The sequence below is a fragment of the Plectropomus leopardus genome, chromosome 6, assembly GCF_026936395.1.
Source record: "Plectropomus leopardus strain MGB_pleo_1.0 chromosome 6, ASM2693639v1, whole genome shotgun sequence".
Classification (NCBI taxonomy): domain Eukaryota; kingdom Metazoa; phylum Chordata; class Actinopteri; order Perciformes; family Serranidae; genus Plectropomus; species Plectropomus leopardus.
In genome coordinates this window covers 11,601,565-11,621,951 of record NC_142181.1, presented here as the reverse complement: position 1 = coordinate 11,621,951, position 20,387 = coordinate 11,601,565, and the positions used below count along the sequence as shown (strand labels likewise).

General features: G+C 38.9%; 1 protein-coding gene and 1 long non-coding RNA gene across 2 annotated transcripts in view; one reads left to right on the top strand and one right to left on the bottom strand.

Moving 5' to 3' along the window:
- Positions 1-20,387, top strand: part of LOC121943406 (uncharacterized) — a 131,848-nt gene that overhangs the window by 3,089 nt on the left and 108,372 nt on the right. The window lies entirely within an intron of this gene.
- The window catches only part of pcp4b (Purkinje cell protein 4b), a 40,934-nt gene continuing 34,352 nt past the window's right edge, over positions 13,806-20,387 (bottom strand). The window contains exon 3 of the mRNA XM_088078762.1: positions 13,806-14,524. Coding sequence (XP_087934888.1) covers positions 14,394-14,524 — 131 coding nt within the window. The 3' untranslated portion in view covers positions 13,806-14,393. The remainder of the gene's footprint in view (positions 14,525-20,387) is intronic.

Here is a 20,387-nt window from a genome sequence, read left to right as displayed (position 1 = left end):
GCTCTTTCAACACCAGGTTGTGTAGATAAAGTGCTAAGTGGCAAACTAGTTTCTCGAGTCCATCCTGTTAGTCTTCTTTCCTTTTTTTAATAGTGAATAAACACCATCACATCCTGCTGGTATTGGGAGTTATTTCATCTCACGCAGGTGCAGTACGAATGCTAGTTGGCTGCTGGCTATATACTTTATGATGTGTTTAAGTGCAACTTTTTGGCCAAGATACAGGAGATAAGAGAAGATGCAACAATTGCCCTTCATTGTCACTGGTACTCTGATGCTGTTTTGGGCCTTTAGCTCTCTGCTGTTCTTATTCCTGGAAGGACATTTTGATTGAAGATTAATTGAGTCATTTCTTGCCTCTCAAATAACATCCTGCAACATCAGACACATTGTGCACAATCACAGCAAACACAAGGCAGCTTCTCATTATGCAACTAAAGTAATTGCAGTGTAAATGTTTGGTCAATACTGATGTCTGAAGGACAGACGTGCTTGGACAGTCATGATCTTTGTGTGTCACATGTTAATGACCACAATTAAATGATGGAGAGTCTTATTAAGAGACGTCAATGTCCAAAGGGGCTGTTAATCATACTTGTAATTGGTCATAGATAATTGGACACGGAACAAGAGACTGCTGAATGTATTGTATCACAGACGGATAATCTATTGTTGCGTGCTACATAATAAGGAGTTAGCTTTTGATCTTTAATAATGCTGTGTGTGGAGCAGAGCACTAATACAACCAGCGTCTGAGGGTTTGAATCTCACCAGAGCTTCTGTATCATAATGTGCTTGAGATAAGCCTCCACCAACTGCTCACATAACTGATCTGATTTGAGCTCAAGCTGTCAACAGAGGGACTTAGAGAGTGACCTACTGTATGTGGCTGGTATCTCAAAACAGAGCCTTTTCAGCAGCACTGTAACACTAGCAAACTAAATAAGAGTAAATCTTTCGGAGTATTGCATCATATTTCATTATGTGACAATGACGGATTGCAAGAAAGGCGTGTTGTCAGCTCAGTGATTTGCTTGTTTGCTCACTACTTGTCTGGAGAGTCTCCTCATCTGCTTAACTTAAGTCAGCATCTTAAGTAAGATGACACAATTTTACTTTACTGTTGACTTAAGTCCCCCTGTTTTTCCTTTGTTTCTGTCCCCTACGATGACTGACGTTGACTTTACAGACTGGTATCTGTGTAAATTTTGTAACTAAAGAGCTGTGGTCACATTTCTCTGCTGAATGGGGGAGATTCATAACTAGATGGCACCTGTTAAATTCAATGAGGTTAACTCACCTGATGCTTATGCCAAAAAGGTTTCTAACTTACGGGTTTACTTAATATGTGCAGTTGTGTTTCTTCTGCTGGCCCAACCTGAAATTTCCTGCTCAGCTTATGGATTTTACATTGTAATGACATCACTGATTTTTAAAATCAGTTTTACAAACAGAAAGCATTCACGGATCAACAATTCATGATATAAAAAGTCATAATTAACCTTGTTTGCAGTTTGAGGTGCTCTGTCAACAGTTTTATGGACTCTGTTATAGTAGTGGTCTACAGGGAAAGTGCTTTTTGGGCTGAAGGTTTGGTGTTTTTTTTTGCTGCAATAACGTGAGTGGCCAGTGGGAAAAATTTGAAGCAAGGCTGAGCGGCTTTGCTGGAGGCCCAGGGTGTGTGTGCTTCCCTGAGATTCAAACACACCCCGGACAAGCCAGACTAGTACGAAAGCCAACCGCTGTCTAATAAAGAGAATGCATATTGACGAAGGAAAAGACTACAACATCGGCAAAGAAACACGAAACCTCCAGTGCAGAGTGGACTTGTCAGAGAGCGAAAGTTTGTAGTAGCATGGTGAAAGTTTTTACAACAGACGTGGTAGAGTGTGCCATTTTTGGATGTTAACTGAAGTCCAGAGCTTTCTTTTTCTGCTTTCTACTTTCCAGTGCTGGAAAAAGCGGAAAGTGAAACTTAAAACACATTTCTCAATAAGGGAAAAAGAGCAGATCCGCTTCCATTTTCGAGTTGTTTTTTTTTTGTTTCATTGTTTTTTTTGTAGTCTTCACAAAACCTAAGTGTTACCTAACATTGGATGTTGCAACACGCAACAGTTGCTTCTCAGTACATTGGTCAAATAGTACTGCTCTATCTTTTGTAGTTACCTCTTCTTTTTTTATTTATTTCTTTTTTATTATTTACATCATAAAAAAGTAACTTATACAATCCAACTAACAACACCACAAAACACACAACAAAACAAAACAACAAAAAAGCCAGACTGGACAGAGATATATTAGCTTATCACATTAACAAAAAGTCAAAATGGGAAATAGTACCAAAACTTGTTGTCATGCAGCAGGGACCTTAGTTAATAGATGGGAAAATGATTGTGATGTGTAATTAATGGGTCCCAGGTACTGTCAAAATTATCCTGCAGAGCCAGTGTGTTGTTTTACATTCTCTCTATGTGCATGCCTGAGACTAAATCCCTCAGCCATCTAGAGAAACAAGCGCTTGTAGCCTTCCATTCATGAAGAATAATTCTCTTAGCAACTTCTGACCATCAGGGTCTTCTGTACAGTACGAGGCAATGCTGACACACTTCAGAACAACCAGACAGGGCAGATATATTTTATTTCCTTTCTATGTTATATTCCTTTTTTGGTGATGTTATTTTGCCAAGTTACATCTGTCAGAGATATCCAATATGTTAGGATACATTTTGCTAATCTTTTCTTTAAACATGCATGACTGTGAACTGAATCAGCTGCAGTCTGGCATTTATTGAACTTAAATGTTTATGTTTTTGGCATTTGCTTTTATTACGTATAGGACAGCTCAGCAAAGGTAGAGAAAGAGAGGGGATGACATGTAGCCGCTGTGGCGAGCCTCTGCTCATGGGACACCTGCTCTACCAGCTGAGCTAAAGGGTGCTGAAACAACAGTTTTGTAGTTTCTTCTAACCAAGTGAGGTACAGTACTCCTCCAAGATAGATTACAGCTATAAGTTTTAATGTAGTCTTTCCACAGATTTCCATAAAAACAATAGAAAATGATGTGGCTTAACCCGATTTAAAGCAGGCTGTCCTGTCATTTCCAGATATTTATCTAGACAGATGAAACTGCTCTGACCCTTAGCGTCCCACTGTGACTGCGTATATAATTTTCTGAGCAATGATGGAGGAAAAATGGGACATTATTTGATGATTGTATTCTGAAACATATCCTGACCTTCAGCTTAACCCGTAGTCCACAGACAAATGTCCTCATAATGCGGGCTCTTTCAAGCATATGTCTATATATATTTGTGACATTATAATTTCCCCACAAAGGTATGAACTCACCTCCATGGAGATTTACAGAGAAGATACAGTACCCTCTCTGCATCCAGGCTGTATTCTTTGACAATATATTCAGAAATGTGTTGTATTCCTGAGGGATTTTGGTCCACAGTGACTCAATAACATCATGCCGTTTCTGCAGCTTTTTAGCCGGAGGTTCTCCTTTGGTTTCTGTGCAGACCATTGGGGTGAACTATAGCCACGTGCTCCTGGAGCCGTCCTAAGATGATGACACGGTGCATTGTCTTGCTAGAGGTATCCACTGGGAGTAAAAAGGGTAGATTGGAGCGACAACGCTCCCCGAAGTATTATTCTGTAACCACCAACCTGTACAGTGAGCTGAATACAGTGCAGGATGGATCCATGGAATCGTATTATGGCAAATTACAGCACAGCAGAATCTAGAGAATCAGTTTGACTCTAACAGTGTTCATTTCGTTGATGAAAACTATGACAAAAATTATTCATCAACGACCTTTTTTCCATGACCAAAGTGACGATGTCGAGCAAAAAATAGATCTCGATAAAGAAAACTATGAGGGAATCTATGTTTCATTTTTGTTGATGACATGGAACTAATTCATTTTCTAATGACGTATAAGCAGCAGTATGAGATTGGACCACAGAGTGGCTGTAAACTCCAGTAAATAGTTGGCACCAGGATGTTTTGTGATCTGTAGAACAATGTAGCAGCATCAGCAGTTGGTATGAGTTGTGAGCTGTAGTTCAAATAAGTCACTGCATGTGTGATTCAGAAAGAATTTGGGCTCTCATGAGTAAGAGTTTAAAAATTAACCTGGCTATCAATCCCAGTTGGATTTGTGGTGTATGAGACCACAAATAGAGAGATTTTGAGCTTTTAGGCCTATCTTTTCAAAATAAACCTGCCAGCAACCTGCCACATTGATTCTAATTTCTGGGACTTGTATTAGCCTAATTGGATAAGTTTAAATAGAAAAAAAATATTTTGACTAAAATGTCATGAATTTTTGTCAACTAAAATGTTTTGAGTTTTCCTGGACTAAAACTATGAAGGATTTAAATGACTAAAATGTGACCAAAACCTATAAGCATTTTCATCTCAAGACTAAGACTAAATCTAAAATTGCTGCTAAAATGAACACCGGACTTCAAGATCTTTGCCACTTTTCTATCATATGGCCTCTGGATTGATGGAACACTGTTTTATCAGTTGTCTTCACAGACGTAGAAGCTAATCTTCTTCGGGGTTTAGAAGGTTGTGCAAACAGAATTGCTGCCCATAGCTTCTATTTGAAGCCTGAAAAAATCTGACCCTTTTATGATCGTGGACTTTGGGAAGAAGAAACAAAGGAACCACTCTCTCCTTAATATAAACGGGTCCTTGGTGGAGCTGGTAGACTGCTTCAAGCACCTTGTCATCTGTCCACATCACTGAGTTTCTTACTTGGGTGCTGCATACAGACATACAGAGATTTTATCGTTTCAGACACTTTTGTAAATTACTGGTGTCCCATCAAATAATAAGGAATCTGCTTCTGCACCATCTGGAGCATGCTGATGGGGAACATCACAATGTTTTCACCAGGCGCTGCAAGAACAAGGCCAGGAGAATCATTACGGATTCCAAGCACCCCGAGATAACGACCTTTTTCCCCTGTTGAGGTCAGGAAGAAGGTACCAGTTACACAAGGCAAGCACTGAGAGGCTCAGGAAGAGCTTCTGCCCTCAGGCCATGACGGCCCTGTATTAAGACCCTGCCTAAGACTGCCCAGTCTTCCACATTCACTATTCACTATTGATTTGAGACAGAAATCTTAGGTGAAAGATCGTAGTGCATCATGAAGTACAGTACGTAGTCCCATGGGAATAGTCTTCTGAAGGGGGATTTGCAGCTGTGAAGGTGAGGTCTCATTAGTGAGGGAGAAAACCAGGTATAAATAGCACCTGGTTTCTGGGGTTGATTCACAATCACAAGGTCAGTGGAGCAGCAGAACTGCCGGAGGGTGAGGTTTCTAGGACATTGTTCAAATCTGTAGATGAAATGAGAAAATGTACTCTATCACACATAGAGAGAGTGAGATGGCAAATAGAAGGAGAGACGGCGAAAAGGAATCATTTTGGGCTGTGATCATATTTTACTTGTTTACACACTGACTCACAGCGGATGTTTTAGTTTTAATACAGACACAGAGGCAGTTTTCTTTATTTCTTTTTTATTAGTGTTTTAAAGGTTTATAGTCAAACTATTTCAACATCTTCCTTCCGTCACGGCACACTCAGAATGTGACAAGAAACATACGTTATTCTGATCACTATTTGCTATCTGAAATGACATCCTTGTGCCAGCCTGAGCCGTAAAGGAGAGGAAACCAGTGACTTTCCATCACCGTCATTTGCCTGTCCTGCAGGCTCAGAGATGCTGCACCGCTCATTACGTGTTGGAGTAGCGACAGCTGCATCAACCATCACCTCTGTATCTGAGCTTGAAGCTATGGGTCATTGGTCATCAGCTAATTCTGAATGCTATAGCTTTACCTTAAGGCTCAAGTTTTTCTTACTGATGGAAATCCCATGGCCCTCTTTCAGGATTAATTTAGCTAAATCCCTTGCAAAGACAACATATAGATGCATCAGAAAGTAGTCCTTTTAACTACAGTATTCAGGTTCAATCACTTGGCTAGTTAAATAGGTTAGATAGTTATGTAATAAATAAATATTCTGCACACTGTTTATTTACTGAGGTGTTTGCTCAAGACCATTGCATGCATATAGCCTGTATTTTGTTTTCTGAGCTTTCTGCATCACACCACCAAATGTACCTGTGCTACCTGTATCATGTTAGCACCAGTAGCCTACTAGCAGCTTCGGTAAACAGTAAATAGAGTTGCAGTCATAAAGCATTAATGTAGCAAACACTGTAAGTAAAATAATAACAGTAGGTAGGCCCATTAGCTTTGGCAATTGATTGTTATGCTACAGTCATAAAAATGAAACATGACTAATATAAAGTATTTATATCTTGTACATACTTAATCATTTCGTTGCAGGGACCATCACTCTTGACAGGATCAGCTGATCGCTGCTCTGTTGCATTGTACCTTTCTACTCTCAATAGAGCAGCTCTCACGTATGATGCTGCTCTCACTTTACTGACAATTATGTTGCTAAGAACATACATATTTGGGGAATGCAGCACAAAATCTTCTCAGCCATGACACCTTATCACAAGTCCATAGTCAAAAATGTGCTAACCCTACCCTGCTGAATATCTAGTATTCACTATATTTATCACCTCAGACAACGTGAAACTGATGATATAGAGTTAAAAGATATAAGACAGTTGGAAGTATGGTAATGGAAAATTCCAGTATTTTTAACCTGTTTCTAATTTTAAAGGGAAAGTTCACCCCAAAATCAAAAAATACATATTTTTCCCCTAACCTGTAGTGCTATTTATCAATGTGGACTGCTTTGGTGTGACTTGCCGAGTGTTGGAGGTATCCGCTGTCTGCCTTCTCTCAAATTTAATGGAAACAGATGGTACTCAACTTGTGGTGCCTAAAGAACCTAAAAAATACACTGCAAAATGGGCAGCAATGTCTCCTCCAGAAATTGTGACCCAGTTACTCACCATAATCCACAGACCTCGTTGTAAGCAGTTTCATGTAGGAACTATTTTCTTTCTACCAAACACTGCAGAGAAGGAAGCGTGCATCTACTCATGGATGAGAGGCTTGTGTGCATGACAGCACAAGATAAAAACATTAATGGCGTCCTCCTCTGCTGAGCTGTATTGTTAGCTGGCTCACTCATGCTCGGTGAGCTGGCAGTAGATACACGCTTCCATCTGTGCAGTGATATGGCTGACAGGTGTATTTGGGAGAAAGAAAATAGTTCTGAAAATGAAACTGCTCACAACAAGATATGTGGATTATCTTGACATCTCTATGGCTGATGTCTCCATTACTCTGTAACACCAGAAAAAGACTGACAACAAGATTGAGAAGCAGCACTACAGGTAAGAGGAAAAATATGTATTTTTGATTTTAGGATGAACTATCCCTTTAAAAATTATGGCTATTCTGATACAAAAATTACACAAGTGTTGCACTTGCAACCAACTGCGTAAAAAAAACTTAAATAATTTCAAACATTTGTCTCTGAGTCCAACTAAAAGTAAACACAGAGATGGATTAACTATTGTAGCAATACTGCAAATAGAAAAAAGGGATTTACTAATGCAGCAACCTATCAGCTAGTTAGGTCTTCTGGTCAAGCAGGACCAGTGCAGCAAAATCTGTAAAAGACTACTTGAGCATATGTGAAGAAATGTCCTTATGATTGCAGTTTTGTGGACAATGTGTAGTTACCTCTCATAGCCACATGGTGCCAAAGTTGTACATTTAATGTGGTTTTCATGTTGTTATTTTTTTTTTACAAAACTGTTACTATTTTAATGTTTATGCAAAAAGTGCAAACTGCTGCTGCTTATAATGTTTGTGTTTAATGCAAAATTTGGTGAAATGATTTCAGTGTGTGTATCAGTACTTTCTGAACATTTTCCAGCACATTTCAACAATATCACAATAGTATCGATTATCGTGATAATTTTGGTCTGATATGATTTTGGTATGATAATTGTGACATGAAAATTTAACATTGTTACATCTCTGCTAGTTATATAATACCTGGGTTGAAATCCACCATCTTTTCCCCTTTAATTATCACCTTTCAAGGTGCAGATAGAGTGTGATCGCCATACTATTGGTTATATTATACACTCAAGAGAAAGTGAGGGGAACTTAATTTACTGAAAATAGTACCTAATGAAAATAAGTAGAAGTTAGAACTTGTAGTTACACTATACTTAAAAACAAGTAAACTGTCAGATGTTACATTGAGCTTCTGTTGCTTTATGAATGACTTTAGATCTGTAAACCCTGTAAACAGTTATTATTGGAGACTGGAGGTAAGAACAACATAAAGGTGTGTTTCATGTGAAAACATTAAAACCAACTCCTCAGGCACCTGTCTGTGTTTCTGACAACAAGGATCAAATTTGAACTTTTAATCAGCTTCTTGAGTGACGATGTGAGTTTTGCTTTGTTCTGCACTGTGAGAAGTAAGTTTTGATTTAATCCATCAAAACTCAATTTCATGTCTTTTCACTGCAGAGGATTTAATTGTAGAAAAACTTTATTGTGCAAACATCAAAGAACTCAACTATAGAGGCAAAATATCATATGTAGCCAACAGAGAGAAGAGGGACTGGCTGATGGAAGGCACTTATAATAAACTTAAACTGTTTTTTAAGAGTTTGCACTTCATGTATGATGAAGTGAAATTCTTTTGTCTAATTCTAGTGCAAGCATCAGTCATTTGTATGCACAGTAGGCTGTTAGTTTTGACAGTGAAATTCCTCACCCCATGCTCGCTGGCAAACATGCTCGTTGATTAGATCAAATCCGCGTTACTGTTAGTGTGACAGGCCACCAATGACTGATGTAAATTTAATGAATCAAACCTAGTGGAATCATCCATCTCCCCATCTGCAGGGACCGTGAGTCCACAGTGTCAAACAAATCAAATAATGCAGGAGGAATGCATGAGAGGGTAGGTTTCCATAGATACAATAATATGCATGAAAAGATCCAATATGACCAGATTTGTTTATTTCCAAGGAAATATGCTCAGATGTGTGCGTAAGTGGATGAAGGCAGCAATGTGTGAACCAATCATGAAAATGTGGATGATTATTATCAATAAGCTCATAGTGTGAAATTGATTTCTGTAGTTGCCCTGACAGAAGCAGAGGAAAGAGTAATACCGTCTTTGCCTTCTAAAGAACTAGTGAAGTAGGGCAGAGATAATTTGATGGACTATATATCTATACTGTCTTCAAAATATGCATACTCTACACTAAAAGACTGTGGTCACAGACTAAAAGGTTTTGCAAAGCGTGGGGATCTTGCGGGGTCAGTCTTTGCAAGATCACAACTAGATAATGTTAGTTTATTTTTGAATTTTTGAAAGTAAAATTATGTTCAGATCTTACAAAATGCACCTTTAAAATAAATGCTTGTTGATGGATTAGATACGCGTTGAGTTAAAAACTTTTGTTCACTCCATAACTCCATCAGTTTCTCCTCCTTTCCCATAGTCCAACAGAACCAAGCCTCGTCACGCTCTTGCCCTTCCCCGGAGTCCCCTCCATGTTTACTGTCTGCCTGGTTTGCTGATTCCTGTTTGTTGCTGAGAAGAGCAGCTGCTGTTGGTTGTTGTTCATGGCTTTGAACTATACTATTTGCATGAGCCAAGACTAAGAACTTACGATAACAGTAAACATGTATGATTTTATCAGAACGTTAAGACCAGAAAAATCACACTTAAGACATCTTGGACTGAGTTTTATGAGCATCTTACACCAAACAATTAAGATCACAGCACTTTGCCACAAGTCTAGCAAAGCTCTCATGATTTTATTCCGACACTGCGTATTTGTCTGCTTCAGTGAAATTGCTTGAAAAGTCCTTTGGTGTAAGGCTGGCATTATATGTTTGCTTTTACTGACTCTCAGGGGTAAAGAAAGTGCCTGTGTCCGGATGTTAAAGATTTATTACGCTGTCTGCAGGACTGCTTTTTGTCTGTAGGCCGAACAGATGGCACGCAATGAATTTTACAATCTCATTCTCAGTGCATGTGAAAATTTTCACCATAGTACAGTTGCAGTGCATATATCATCATATTATGCCCAAAATGACTGATCTCTGTCTCAAACATGGGCTAAAGTATATCACTACCATATTACTCAGAACAGAAGAATGAGTGCTGCTCTGTTGTCTGTAAAGCACAAAGTAAGGTACCTCTGTCGATTTTAAAACCCGACTCCAAACATTAACTTCAAAAATAACTCTGTCTGGACACTGTGACGCTGTAATCTATCTCTAATTTCTAGATGAGACAAGTACACCTTGCAGTGACACTCCAGGGAGGAAGTGAGCACCCAGAGGTGATGACACAGTTCACTGTCAACCTCGCAGTCCGTCTCTCTCCACCAGCTGGGAGCAGCACAGAGGAGAGTAGAAAAGAGGCTTGTTGTTATGCAAGATCAGAAGGAAATCTCCATATGTTAATACTATGATTTAAATTCTATTACCACACACTCACACAAACACAAGAAAGAGACTAGCAGAGCCTCGGGAGGACTGGTATTCTCTGTGGGCCTTCGGATGACTTGGCAGGATCTTTTTTAGTAGTCATCTGGGTGGAAAATAGAACAAGCAAACAAGCAAACAAGCAGAGGCAGTGAGTCTTTTATCTCCATGGGACAATGACCTTCGCAGGAAATATAAAGGTCACTGTGCTGCAACCTATTTGACTTTAGACTATATGAAAATAAAATGGATGCACTTTATTTGATTGTTTTTCACTGTAAACCATCTGGCTGTGGATATCAAGGAAGCTGAGCTTGTCAGGGTGGTTTAATCCTCCCAGGCTTACAAAGCTGATCTGCTGTGGGGATCAATTCCCTGGGGTGCAAAGGTCATCACTGACCTTGTTATCATACAGTTCAGCGACTCACCCTTGTGCAGTGTCATGATCCCGATTGTAAGAAAATCAGTGCAACATCTTCTTAACCTTTGACAGTTTACAATCCTGTCTTGTAAAGTGTAAATCCACCTTTTCTAGATTAAGGTTATAGTCATGTTGTATAACTGCTGGTTTAGAGTTTTCATTGCTATTGGAAATGTCCCACAACAGTTAAACTTGTAATGCAGAGTTGAGCCCCTTATTATTCAATTTCTTTGTAAGCCAACGTATGAGGCATCATTAAAAATTCTGGTATCTGTCATAAAAAAAATCTGCAGGTATAAATTACAGGCAGAGTAAGGTGGTTAATGCCTTCACTGTCTGAAAAAATGTAAATGTGCATGTTGTGCTGAGGCACAACGTCCTTATTCCAACATAGTAACAGCGGACATGCAAACATCCTGATGTATTATGTGTACAATTATCATGTTCATAGAACAGCAAATTAGTGCAGCGTTTTATAATTAGCCAACACATTGTCACTCTGAACTTGTTACATGTTGATGCTTTGTCAGGACATTCCGCGTCTATGTCTGAAGTTTTTGGTATCATTCTGCATCAGCTGTTTACGCTCCGGGATGCCATTAAGGTGATGTCAACAAATGCACATGGTGGGATGACGCAGCCTGTTACCGTGATGTCACAGCATGCACAAAGCTGCATGGTCCCTATGTTTACACAACAGCACAGACTGTCACGATAGTTGGGATTAGGCAACAAAGTCACAGATGGTTAGGTTGAGGCAAAAGAGGCACATGGTAAGGTGTAGGTTCTTATATTACGACCAGTTCCATCCAGCTGCGTTGTCACGTGACACTGCCTGAGCGTGTTGTTTGTGGATGTGACCAGTGCCCTGCAACCATCCACCAGCGTACAATAACACCACCATAGGTTCTGTCTGACTGCGTTCTCATCTTATGGCGTCTAGCTTTGCTTTGGTTGGACGTGGAAGGTGGCTTTTGGCGTCATGCTTGTGCACTGAAAGCGCTGACTTTATCACGGTGAATGATAAACCTGATTCCAAGTTGAGCACTGCTTGCTTCATTTTCTAAATTTACACGGTGCTTGTTGTTATTATAATAGTACTGACATCATCACGTAATTGCAAGGATTCTCATTTGTGTGCTTTACTCCCAAGTGTGTGAATTGACTTGGATATGAAGCATTTATAGCACAAAGTAATATAACGTTAGTTTCTGAAGACATAGGATGGAGCTCTTTCCTTTTCTATCCTCTTCTCTTTGACCTGATGATGGAGCTAAGATGAAGAGTTCAGGGATGAGAAAAGTTTTTTCACTTTATCCTGTGGGAAAAAATTAAATGTCGGAACCAAATTTCAAAGCAATCCATCCTGTAGCTTTCAAGACATTTCGCTCAAAGCCACAAATGTCAACCTCATGGATGCGTAAGAAAGGTCAGACTTCACCAGTGTCGTTAGGATTCATTGTCTGGGATTCACGAATGTCTGTACTATATTCCCTGCCAATCCATCGAGTAGATGTTGATAATTTTACCTGCAGGTAAAGCTATAATAGATGAAAAGTCAGGGGATCACATAGGGCATATACATATTATATTTGTATCGTTATATGAAACTACATATTGTTTTAGATTTATATCATAAGTGCTTTCTTTGACTCATTTTAAAGTCTGCATTATAGTAAAGTAATTTCATTTCCTCATCCTACTAGATTGTCCTGGCTGTCGTATTGCCTTCACACACTTAGTCATCATATCCATGTTACTGATGATTATTTATCAAAATTCTGTAAACACTTTGTGTAATCACCAATAGTTAGCCCGACTATATTGATATCGAGGTATTTGGTCAAGAATATCACAATATTTCATTTTCCTGTCTCCAAGCCCTATGATCACCAGAATCAGGCAGATTAATCCTCTGGGGAGCATGATTATCTGTACAAAATTTAAGTGCAATCCAACTGATTGTTGTTGAAACATTTCAATCTGGACCAAAGTGGTGGACCCACAGACAGACGCTGCCATCCATAAAGCCCCGCAGCTAGCAAATTAACTCTCCTGTTCAAAATAGTGCATAAAATAGAAATAAATTTCTTGCTCAAAACCTAGAAAATGATGTGTTTCTTTGTGACATAAAATATAGCATAATATGTTATTCCTTTGAATTATAGGACCTCATCTTTTAGCTGTAGCACATGCAGTATTTTTGTCAGTGTTTTTGTGCTCTCACAGTTTTCCTCATGCTGGCTAATGAGGGAGACCACATAATGTGCCTGAGCAGAATACTGTATAATGATGGAAGCTGTCTGCTGTTCTATGATAAACTTTGAAAGGAGTAAGGCTTGTTTGTGACAGCTGCCTCGCAGCCAAAGTCTTGGCCGTCCAGTTATTTATAGAGAGCAGAAGGAAAGACAAACAAAGTATGGAGCAGAAGCTGGGCAACGAAGACAAAAATCAAATGCCAATGCTTCCTCAAATACATTTTTAAAACTCAGACTTCTTTCAGAAACTCAAAACAGACAGCAATAGCCTTTTTAAATAATCCTGTGCTCCATAATGGAATATAATCCAATAACCCTGAGCTAAAATATACAGTATTTATGCAGGTGTATGCTGTTTGGTGGCTGTTTTTAAAGTGCCCAAAGCTGAGAACAGCTCAGTAGGAGTCTGTCAGTCAGTTAGCCTGGCTCTACATGGAGAAGGTCATCAAGCTGAGAAGGGAATAGATTCGGCCAAGCTCATTCTGAAGAGGTTTCTATTTATAGCTTTTCATCAAAATATAAGTCCCACTGCTATCCCTGCAGAGTGTATGTTAATGCAATATATTAGCCTTCCTGCAGGGGCCAGTTTTGATTTATAGCTGGATGTGTTTGTCTTTTTTTGTATTTACACAGACTGTACACAGATTCCACACAGAGTCTTTATTTATTCAATGTACATTGATACACACCTTAATAGTATCATGCGGGTAAGAAAAATGCCTCTGGGTGAAATATTCTGTTCAGGATGGAAAGCTCGAGGCTAAGTTTCCTAAAAACAACTGTCACTCTAACATCAGCTTTTACGCCATCTACTCACACGCATACAGGTATTTTTGGGAAATGTAGTCCTAAGCAGTACAGAAAGGGATGTTGCATGTTTAACCATTGAGGCTGGGATAAGTACAAAAACATATTCTAACACAAACACCAGCTAGACTTCATGATACATGGAACAGGAGAGAACCAGATTTTCTCTCTAACTCTGTTACTTAATTATTGATACAGCAGTCAAATAATAAATAATAGTAATAATAATTATAATAGGATAATGAAAATTCACAGACATGTCATATGATAAACAGGCTATTGCATTCTCTCCCCCCCAACCCCATCATAACCCCTGGAGTTCCAACAGGTATGAATTTGTTTACATGCAAATATCACACCATCGTCACTGTGCCGTCGCTTCCACCTGCCATCTCTAAACACAGTGGCAGAGCAACGCGGTGCTCACTAGGACTTCTCATCACGCTTCTTCTTCTGGAACTTCCTGAACTGGGACTGGATGGCGACAGCCGCCTTCTCAGTCTCAGGGTTTTCCATGTCGATATCAAAGTCCTCTGGGAGCTCCGTCTTGGACGCATCTGTAAGGAAAAGGAAATGATGGGTGTGACTCACAGCAGTGTACAGACTGGTCTGAGTCAAGTCCCTCATTGGACACTATTGTCCAGTCATAGCGTAACAACTGTAACAAGGCACAGAGGGCCTGTCAATCTTTGGATTTTTACAAATGCTGGTTGGTGTGCATTGGGCTTCAATAAGAGTGATTAAAAATAAATAAAAAAGAAAAGAACGAGTTTGGAGGAGGCATTTTTTAAGCCTTTCTAGAGACAATAGCAAAAGTAGAGGAATGGATTCAAATCTTTGTTTGTTTGCTTTAATGTGCTTTACAGTTACTCATATGTCCAGCTAAATAGCTTCCTACTTTTACTTGTAAGTCTTAGAATCACATTTTATCTTATTAAATGACTTTTCTTAGTTAAATGTGATGTTAAAAGAAAAAAAATCCCATCCTTGACTGGTATTTCCACTGTGTAATATTTCTCTACTGCATGGGAGCTGGTCATGGATGCTGATATCAGCGTTGAATGTTTTATCTAATTAGTATTTGGCGGAAAAACCTTTTCTCTTGTCATGTAAAAATTGAGAGCATACTGTTAGAAAAAACAGTAAAAACAGAGTTATGTTGGAAGCAAATCTTACATTTTCTTTTTCTATGACGCGTTCATACACTCAAAAATAATATTTCCATATATCCATGCCTTCCACACGGATCATCAGCTGGAGAGGACGGTGGCTTTCCGCCTGAAAGCTGCTGCTTCAGCCTTAGTGTTTTAGCACGACATGGTGCATGTTGCCATTAGCTGCACATTCATGGACCCTCTAACAGGGATCTTGTTTTAAAAGGAATCAGCTGAGAACATAAATTCCACCAGAAATGGTATTTTCAACTGATTTATGGAGCTATCGTTATCTTAATTTGCTAGCTACCCACAGCTGATGGAATCTACCAGTGACAGTTGTCATTTTAATGGGCAAAATGGATGACTGCTTGTTTGAATTGAGAAGGCCTTTCACCTCTGTCTAAGATCAAGGACCTGTGTCAACAGTAACTTTGAATGTCAAGATATAAATCTGCCACTGTTTTCATTGTAAACTATAGTATATGTGCTTTGTAAGAACAGTGAGGTTGGAAAATAAGGATATGATTTCAAGTAATTCTGTATTTTCTGTATTTTCTGTTTCTGTAATTCTGTATAACATTTACAAGGTCTCATTAGCTGCTGAGTCTGCTGCTACTCTTGGCAAAACTAATCTGTCTTGACATCAGTGCTGTCACAGGAAACCACCAGCTCTTTATTTTTGAGTTGGGAAAACAGTAACATGTTTGGTGTTAGACAGTGAAATGTCCACTGGCGCTCCTAAACCTCATCCCTCATTATAATAGTGGAGCAGAGTTCCCGTGAAGGAGCCCGAACAGTTGTTTCACTGGTCAAAGGCCAGAGCATGAATTGATCCCCAGTTATTAATCCTCTCTGGAGCTCAGCCAACACTGACCAGGAGGACACAACTGTAATCCCAGTAAAAACTGGTTTCAGCAAGCATCAGGAATGAAAAGAGTGTTTTTATCTCCTGGTCAATGAAGTCCTAAAGAACGTAGAAGTACATAAGCATAATGACTGTAGCCTATTAGAAAAGACAACTTACACATGAACTGACCCAGGGTATTCATGTTTTACCCCTCTATCTGGACGTGCTATGATTCACTTGTAACTGGAACTGATTTTCAACAGAAAATGTACAATGCACAAAATAGGACAGCATGTACATAAGTAAATATGTGATATACATGTTTTTTTATGCTACAAAGGTTTGTTTACAGGAAATAGTTAGTAATAGTTAGTTAATAGTTAACAGGAAATACTACATTATTCACACATTATTTCTATGATGAAGGCAAATAAAAACTCTTCTTTAGGTAAAATATATTTGATTAATGAGAAAGCACATCCATAACCATGAAATCAGGCTTACATTAGACAAAAATATGGCTGGCAAAATATGCTCATCAGCTGTGGTATTCCTTTTATTGACTTAAAATATGTAATGTGCTGTTAATTATTTGCCTTTGCACAGGGATGTGCTGCTAAAAAAAGAGCAACAGAGCTGTAGGCTATAATGAAGCAGGGATATTCAGGACTTTGAAAGGCCACAGCGAGCTAACATTTACCCAAGCAGGTTTCACGGTTGCTCGAACGTTTGTCTGCGACAGCTTATGTCACCAAGAATAACAATCAGGAAATATGTCTTTCTCTGGCCTGTTGAAAATTGTGCTGCTTTTGCAATATACCGGATAATTATAATTGACTCACGTTGTTCATGTTGCTAATGTAAGCTTCTTTTCATTTTCAGTCCCTGTTTAGCCATTTTTCCATCTACACTGACTGACAATAATGATTCTCACACTGAGATGAAACGTAATCGTCAGTTTTTATTTTTCAGAGGAACTAATTGTTTCTCTACAAAGCTCAGCACGGGGGCTGTTCCATTTCTCAGCCTCGCTACACTCCTGCAAAGGATTGACCTGCTTGATTATGATCAGCAGAGCCTATACTGTAGACACACATGACAGACAGCTAGAAAGAGGGAGGGAGAGAGAGAGAGAGATGGGGGAGATCGGAGCACTGAAGGCAGAAAAGCAGAAAGGCGACTCGTGTATTGACTGTGCAGCTAATCCTTGGGTTCCCTTGGGGCTGAGCTTGAGTACCTCTCTCTTGCTGTTCAAGAAGGGAACGCTAACTGCTATGTCAAGCCAAGCTTTAAATCCTGCATTAATTGATATTGAATTTTCCAACGCTCTAATGACTGCTGCTTTCGTCCCAGCAGCATTAGCTATTTAGCTGTGCCCTCCGTGGTGTCAACACCAGACATGTTCGTAATCTTTGTAAGACAAGCTGCTGACAGTTTTTTTTAAAGATGTCTAGATTGTCAGAGTGAAGTATTGAGGCACACGCAGGATAAGAGCCAGTGCTGCCTTCAAGTGCTGGAAGGAATATTATAATTATGACAACAGAGGGGATGTGCAGTTCAACAAAATAATAAAAGCAGTCAAGTTTTCTTTATTATTGCAATCGGTGATACAGTCAACGAGCCAGTATGCTTCAACCAAAGTGCTTAGACATCTGAAACAGTTTTTCCTTCCAACAAACAGGACAAAAGGGTCAGCCTGTTATCAGTATGGATGATTATTGGCTGCGATACTCAGCATTGTTATGATTATCAGACTAACTTGCAAATCCGATTGCAAATAAAAAGTCTGCTACTTTTGATACAGTAGCCTCTCTTTTACCCCTTTTCCACCAAATCCGCTCTGGTTCTTGAGCCACTTCAGTTTAAAAAAACTTTCAAAAACCCACATGCACAAACTGTATGTGCATTTGTATAACTTTGTTTAATATGTATGTAAGTGTGTATATCTATGTGTTTGCATGAGTGTATGTGCGTCAGTACACATGTTTATATGTGTGTATGTGTATATATGTATGTGTATTTGTATATACTGTATGGCATTTTTGACATAATAGTGGATGGTGCATGTCACACTGCATCTCATGAATGCCAGGACCACAGGTTTCCCAACAGAATATTGAATTGTAACAAGATAATCAGAGTTAGCCACTTCACTTTATTGTTGTGGCTGATTGGCGTATATGGCAGGCAGATCATGCAGCGCAATGCTCGATGTTTCTCACAGAATTAGAGTCTATGTGTGGCGGTAGCTGACAGCCAAGGAGTGGGGCGAACTACGTGTCTGTGGGTCCCTTTTATCATCTGTGTCTCCATTTTAAATTTGGACCTTTTTGCATATTACAACAGTTTCACTTAAACTGCACCCGGCATTCTGCTGCTCCATCGTATAAACTCTGCACTCAGAGGGTGCTGTGTAAAGAATAAACGAAAGGTTTCTAGATATTACAATTGTGCTCCTATTGAGTGGTCCAAAAAAAAAAATCAATACATAGCGGCAAATGTTTAATTGTGGTGGGCTGCCACAAATAAATGAATGTGTGAGAAACCCTGGTGCTCTGCCTGGACTCACACCACTGTGTGCTTTGTTAGGGAAAAATTAGAGTTTCATCTGCACTTTTTAAAAAAATATTCTGTTTTCTGATACTGTTTTCTTCTTTTGATTTGACAATGCAGTACATAGTAACTTGCAGAATAGGTCAGTGAAAACATTCATTACAGCCTTCTTAGTTTAAGTGGTCACTTCAAAGCAGCTGTGTTGTATATCAGCACATTTGTCAGCAAGTTCAATTATTTCTTCAGTTATTTATGTGCTTTACACATTTCTGTGACCACACAAACTAACCAAGTCCAGTGTAATATTTAAGAGGAAACATTTATTTAAAAGAACCATGTTATCATCTTGATGAAAGGCTTTCTGTCCTGATGGCAGATTTTCATCAATTTTTATATGACAGGAGGCGGTGGTTGAATGTGACAATGACGGATCACTCTCCTTAGTTTGAGGATTCATCTCCTCCTCGACACTGACACACACACCGACACACACACACCCACAATGGATTATCAAACCTATTACCTCTGGCAGCACTTTCAGTGTCCCTGTTTTTGCCTAATGGGAGTGTTATATCTGCTGTCAGAGTGCCCGTTTGCATCATCTTGACTTGTGCTTTCAGAGAGGAGGAGAAAAATGTATTTATTTACAGTGCTGGTGTGTGGCAACCGCTGCAAAAGAAACTTACATGCTTCTAGGTTTGAGGCTCAACGGATTTTCTTCCTTCAGACATGACTTTCCTGCATGTTGGCAACTGTATCTATAGTTTAGATGAAATGGGATCATAAGTGACATGATAAGACCAGCCATGGCTGGCTGTCTTTCAAAATATCTTTTAAAAGCTGCTCTGAAGCCCAGTAAAAGCTGGGACGTCTTATTGATTTCGCTGCTTAAAACCAGTTGAGCCATGCGAGGGATTTGTGGAAGCGGAGGATGGGAGGCATTAAAGAAGGACTTTTCAACCTTGAGACAAGAGGGACAGATCGTGGAAAGTAAAGTTAGACTCCGTATTAAAGTGCTCTACACTTTATGCAGACATCTGTTTGGGCTTAAGATGCTGCAGCACTGCATGATGTATCTGTCACTAAAATGTTCCTGGCTGCATTTTAGGGTGCAAATTTATAGTAATGCATATGTTCTGTTAGAGACCTAAAGTCTCTCTAAACTACAAGTTTGGAAAAAGTAAATCAGGGTACAAAATTTTTATTCAGAGCTTTGGGTCCCTTTTTTTTCCCCAGAAGGCAATTATTTTAGCAGTCTGCAGTATGATAATAATTGGCAGAAATGATTAATAAATTAACACATTAAAATTGAAATTAAAATTGTCGATGACTATGTTTGTAATCAAGGAATCATTTCAGTTATTCATCAAATAAACGGCAAAACATTTGTAAGGTACGGCTGCTCAAAGCTGAAATATCTTAAATTATTAATCAATTAATTGATTAGTTGTCTTCCACTGACTTTATCCTCAACTAATTTTTGTTTTAAAGACATTTAAGGATGTCATTTTGGGTTTTGGGAAACATTGATACATTTTTTTTCAACATTGTCTCAGCTTTCATAGACCAAATGACTAATCTGTTAATCAAGAAAATAATTGGCATATTGATCAATGATAATAAAATAGTTAGTTTCTGCTCTAAAACTAATTTTTTTATAGTATATCCTTCAAAGAGGCAACTATAAAGCGTCAGTTTGATGCCTGTTGATTGGCATTTATCACAGTCGACATTTATATATATATTTTTGTTGTATTTATCATTAAAGCTTACATAAAAAAGTTTTGATGATTTATGGAAAATTATATTGTGCTATGTTTATTTTAATTAAAGTAGTCGCAACCTGAATTGCTTTTCATACTA